Genomic DNA, 6,000 nt, shown 5'->3' with positions numbered 1-6,000 from the left:
AGATGTCTACCAGATCGGGCCCTCCAAGCAAGCCAGAGCGGGGGATACTTAGCCTGTGAATCTGCTGCGGCTTAAGTGTGAGTTAGGCACAGAGTTGCTCAGTGATCTCAGGATTGAGGGTGTGGGCATGTGCACCAGCAGACATGGAGGTGCCCTGGGAACTTTACTGGCAGAAACATAGACTGGGTAATTTAGGCACCTACAGCATTAGGCAGAAGCTGCGCGGGAGTATTGAGGATCTAAATTTTGGATTCAGGTACCAAAAGTGGCATTTAGGTGCCTATGTTCCCCCTTGTGAATCTGGTCCAAGGTGCCACAATCTGCATCTTTAGGCCTCTAAATATCTTTGTAATTCTGCTCCAAAATGACCATGAATGTAATATGGGATTTTCATAAGTGCTCAACTGGTGAAGGAACACAATGCCCTTTGAAAATCAATAGGATTTACATGCTACTGAAAACCATATGCCTAGCAATATCTGCAATAAAATACTTGAACTGCATTATTTATATCCTTGTCATCAATATTTATTTTGATATCCTATACATCATACTACTTCCTGCATGAAAGCCAAGTGTGGTGTAAATGTCTAACAAAAGCAGGCTTATGGGAGTGCAATCACTACTTGACATGAGTTCTGTGCAAGGCATATACTGTAAATGCACAGAGGCTGGAAGTACGGAAGATATGCTGTTTTATTCTGCATCAGGTTCAGACACGTTGCTCCCGATTCACATTTTCACTAAAATCCCTTAACACTGCAGCATACAAAGGGCCTTAAAGTTTATTTGTGCCTAGAGTGGTATAAAGGGGCCTTAGAGCATCTAGATGGGTCAGGAATTAGGTTGCCTGGGGCTGCTTTAATGCACTCTAACTTGCAAGTGTAGCCAAGCCCTACGACTCAGGCCCTTGGTCTTCACTCCCAAGATTTTGCATAGTCCCAGTCCTGTTTACATATCTGTCCTACTACACTCTTGCTCATGTACTACGTTCAGTCTACTCTTCCAGGACTGCATAGCCTTTAGGCACCTTCTCTCACTCAGGATTTGGGGCTATTTTCCATGCTGTTCTCTGTCTGGGCCATCTCCTTCTGCCCAGCGCACTAAATAGTCTTGCTCTCATCCAAGATCCCCTTTAAAAACTCGTACTTGCCTGCTTGTAAAATGGCATGGATCTCAATGGTGCCATACAAGTATTAAGAAATGTTTCATATGTATGAAATTTATTTAATTTCAAATATAAATATACAAAAGTGTTAGCATCGCTGGGCCTAATTTTCATGTATGCTTATGTGTAACTACACACTCCAAAACACACACAGAATTGTATGCTTAAAGTTCATCCCCACGCAAATTAGGAGATAGCATAGTCCAGTGGCTAGGGCCACTGAGAACACCTGAATTCTGGGTCTACTCTGCCACTAACTCACCCTGTGACCCTAGGTAATTCACATGAGTGAATTTTCAGCATGTCCTTTAATTTTTGGGTGTCTGATTTGAGGCACCTGTGGCCTATTTTGCAGAAGTGGGGAGCACCTGCAATATACATTGATTATAACTGACTTTATTTGTGTAAATCTAGGTCTTAATTTCTCTGTATTTCAATTAAACCATCTGTAAATTGGATATAATTGTCCATGTTTCTGCTAATAATAGGAATTCCTATCTCTTATTTAGCACTTTTCATCCATAGAGCTCAAAGGTCTTTACAAAGAAGGTCAGTATCATTATCTCCATGTTTCAGCTGGGGAAACTAAGGCACACAGCAGTGACGTGACTTACCCAAGGTCATACAGCTGGCAAGCAGCCGAGCTGGGAATTGAAACCACATCTCCTCAGTTATAGCCCTGTGCCCTATTCATTAGGCAACACTCCCTTTTATCAAAGTTCTTTGACATTATTGTTATCATTAGCTATGGCTAACTGGCCATTTGCAGATACAGACACCCATTTGCCTACTCCTTTGTTGTAACTGTGCACAAATTAGATGCACAATTGTGCACCCATTTTGGAAAAATCAGGTCTCTAATACCTTGCCATGTTTTCATTTTTATTTTGCTGCAGGTGATGTTAAGTTGAAACCAATAGAAAGATAGGAAAGAAACCTCAGACCTGGTTATGCATGTTACTATTTGAGTGATAGAACATTGCTAGAAGCAGCTATGTTTGTGATGGATTATTGTTCTCTCTCTCACACACACACACTTTATTTTCTAGTATGAAATGAAGTTAGGTTAGTAACTTGTTTTTGGTGCTATATTTCTGAGCTCTTTCAGCACTCTTTATCCAACTTAAATCTTAAAAATGGGTTATACAAAATATAAACTTGAAGAATTCTATTCTCTGCTCTAATTTGGGAAAACTGCTTTTAAATATAACTCAATCGATAATTTTCCATTTCAGACTTAATATTTTCTGCAACTACTCAGTTTTCTCTCTTTAAAAAAATCCCCCAACTGCTGGTTGTCTAGGTTTTATAATAGTAATAACTTTCCAAAAATCAGTTATTATCACAAGTAAAGGACAATAACTTAATTAAATCGCTGTTATTTCAGCATTAATTAATTCCATCTTATTGTAAAGTAGTATTTATCTTCACATTACTTGATCATTAATTACTCTTCACATGGCTTCCGCTGTAATCATAGAATAGTAGGACTGGTAGGGACCTCGAGAAAACAGGTGCTGACTTTTATTTTTTGCAGTGGTTGCTCCATCCCTGCTCTACCCTGAGGCCCCATGCCTCCTCCGCCCGCCCTCCTGAGGCCCTGCCTTTGCTCCACCTCTTCCTTCCCCCACTCCACTCCCTCCCCTGAGGGCTGCTGCTCACTGCTCTCTGTCCTCCCACGAGCATCTGCCACCAGCAGCCCAACAGCCGATCGGTGGCCCCCGCCCAATAGCTGTGGCTGGTGGGTGCTGAGCACCCCTTATTTTTTCCCGTGCTTGAGCCCCTGAGCACTCACAGAGTCAGTGCCTATTCCTTGAGAGGTCATTTAGTCCAGTCCCCTACACTCATGGCAGGACTAAGTATTATCTGGACCATCCCTGATAGGTGTTTGTCTAATCCGCTTTTAAAAATCTCCAGTGATGGAGATTCCACAATTCCCAGGACAATTTATTCCAGTGCTTAACCTCCCTGACAGGAAGTTTTTCCTAATGTCCAACCTAAACCACAATTTAAGCCCATTGCTTCTTGTCCTATCCTCAGAGGTTAAGAAGAACAATTTTCCTCCCTGTAACAACCTTTTATGTACTTGAAAACTGTTATCATGTCCCCTCTCAGTCTTCTTTTCCAGACTAAACAAACTCAGTTTTTTCAATCTTCCCTCACAGGTCATGTTTTCTAGATCTTTAATCATTTATGTTGCTCTTCTCTGTATTCTCTCCAGTTTGTCCACATCTTTTCTGAAATGTGACACCCATATCTGACGCAATACTTCAGTTGAGGCCTAATCAGCAGAGTGGAGTGGAAGAATTCCTTCTCATGTCTTGCTTACAACACTCCTACTAATACATTCCAGAATGATGTTTGCTTTTTTTGTAACAGTGTTACGCTGTTGGCTCATCAAACTCAAAGGTCTGAAAATGTTTTGCCTTTTGGCTTTTTGTTTTTTCAATGAAAAGTCAAGATTTTCCATAGGGGGAAAACCCCATTTACTGATGAGCTTTTCTGAAAAGGCTACAAATAGTGGAGCACTGCATGATGAGATTACCTGAACAGATTATATCCTCTAAAGCTAATTTGTGGCTACAACATTTGTGTAGAGCTATCCTATCTGTAACTCAAGACAAAAAGACAAATAAGCCAGTTACCATACAGTCAGCAATAGAAAAATAATTTTATTTACTCTTGTAAATAAAGCAGTGCAAAGAGAGTAGTTTTAACTGACAAAAATGCATAGATGGATACAATTACATACGATTTTTATGTGTACACACACCCGCTGAACACAGTCACTCCTTTCCTACATCCACTCACTTTGCATAGCTTTAAAATCAGACAGATGAGATCTATGCTCTGTATGATTACTTCCTGTACATTCTGTTATCCTGACTGTCCTAACTAGCATTTTTATTATTTATCATCATTTGTATTACTGTAGCCTATTGGACCTCTAGACATGGAATCAAAGACCCCATTACACTAGGTGCTGTATAAACATATTAATTAATGAAAACGACACCTGATCAATAATTTAGTTCAAGGACAATCTAAGATCTACTGTAAGACTGGAGAGAAATCCCTTCCTATATTACCCATATAAGAATTTGAGAAGAAACTGTTCACTGATTTACTGTGACACTTCCATTTTTTTTGTATTTTTTCGTAAAGGGAGCTGCTCCCTATAATCAGTCGCTCTTGTTCAGCTACCCAATACATTCAAAGCAAACAAAGACTGGCGCCAAACCTCCAGGAACAGGGCTACAGGAAATTTAACCTTGCGTCTAAGTGTGGGCAAAGACTGTTTAGTAAAATATCAGATACCGTGGGTGAAATCTTAGCCGTACTGAAGTCAATGGGAGTTTTGCCACTGACTTCAAAGTGTGGTCAGGATTTCACCCCTGTTTTTCTATTCCCATCAAAAACAAGACCATACAATGCATTCAGATGTATAATCTAATGAGATAATCAACATGTATTCTTGGTTTGGGTTTTTAAAATTTCCTTCTCCTTTATAAAATAGATAGATTAGATCACTGGGTTTGCCCAGCTGTAACTAAGAGCAGGATTTAGCCCATGAAGTATATAGTTAATACCATTCTATACAGTTGTGAACTCTTAGTATTGTAACTGCTCAAGACCATGCCTTCCTAATGTTTGCTTTGGAATTCCAATCTTTCAGAGAATTACACCTCAGCTGATCAAATGGGGATGCTGAGCTAAATTGTTCGTAAGAGTAGATTCCTCTTGCTCTGATCTAGTGTCACTGGTGTTTTCAGTGGAAGAATGTACATCTGGAGATTGTTCTGGCCTTGGTGTCTGAGAATCATTGGCTGTAGAAAAAACACAAATACAGAATAAATATTGAAATGTAGTACTATATATAAAGTATACACGTACATATCTGGCTTCCACACAATCATATAAATAAAACTACATGGAAGAAAAATCAAGTATTCAAAAATTAAGAAATGTCAAAATAAGTAGCCCAATGTAACTTTAACTGTGTCCCTTTGTATGTATGCATTACGATGGCCCCTAAATTATATCAATTGCAGCTGGTAATAAAGGACAGGGCTTTCAAAATGAAGTTTATAATGCATCTGTGAACAATTCATATATGTTGTAAGTCTTATTTCTTAATAATTCAGTATACTTTATATTAATAAAGGAATATTTGTGATTATAAGGGATTATTTTCCAAAACTTAACAACGGGGTGTGTGAACTGCAGAACACACCCAAGTATTGAGCGCTAACTGCCTCGTGTGGTCACTGCTAGTGCAAAGTAAAAGGTAGCTTTAGAGAGAAGACTACACTAATGTGAACTAGTATCTTTTAGTTTGCACTAGCAGTGTCCACACAGGGCAGTTCGTGTGCAACATTTTGCTGTAACGCTGCAATTCACAACCCCATCGTCCACACAGTGGCACAGTGTAGACATAGCCCTGATTTTACTTTATTTTGTTACAGTAATAAGCCTGTCACCATATACCCATTCTATGAAGATTAGACGATAACATTTTTAAGTTTGCAAGAAAATACAATATAATGGAAACCCTCTTTCCATAATTTGTCCATATTTCTTCCACAGTTTGCTGATCAAAAACTGTCTTGTCCTTAGATACGTGCCTGCCTTTGCTCTCTTCTTTAATTTGTGGCTGATCATGCTCTTCAGCTTTGTTGACCAGTGATTTACTATCTATTGCACATCATGAGCACTTTTCCCCCTAGACAATGTTTTTTTGTCTGTAATATTCCTTTGAACTGAAAAAAAATTTCTAGGAGACTGAGGGCTGATATGTGGCCCCAACATTGATTCTCTACTTCCTCCCTATC

At 39.3% G+C, this 6,000-nt stretch overlaps 1 protein-coding gene across 2 annotated transcripts in view; it reads right to left on the bottom strand.

The window, feature by feature from the left end:
• Positions 1–3,820: 3,820 nt before the first annotated feature.
• Positions 3,821–6,000, bottom strand: part of SEL1L3 (SEL1L family member 3) — a 64,126-nt gene continuing 61,946 nt past the window's right edge. For both annotated transcript variants that reach the window (XM_073342340.2, XM_073342341.2), the window contains one exon: positions 3,821–4,995. In XM_073342340.2, the coding sequence (XP_073198441.2) occupies positions 4,856–4,995 (140 nt within the window). In that variant the 3' untranslated portion in view covers positions 3,821–4,855. The remainder of the gene's footprint in view (positions 4,996–6,000) is intronic.

Source organism: Lepidochelys kempii, chromosome 4, assembly GCF_965140285.1.
Source record: "Lepidochelys kempii isolate rLepKem1 chromosome 4, rLepKem1.hap1, whole genome shotgun sequence".
NCBI classification, from domain to species: domain Eukaryota; kingdom Metazoa; phylum Chordata; order Testudines; family Cheloniidae; genus Lepidochelys; species Lepidochelys kempii.
This window is presented reverse-complemented; position numbering and strand designations above follow the sequence as displayed.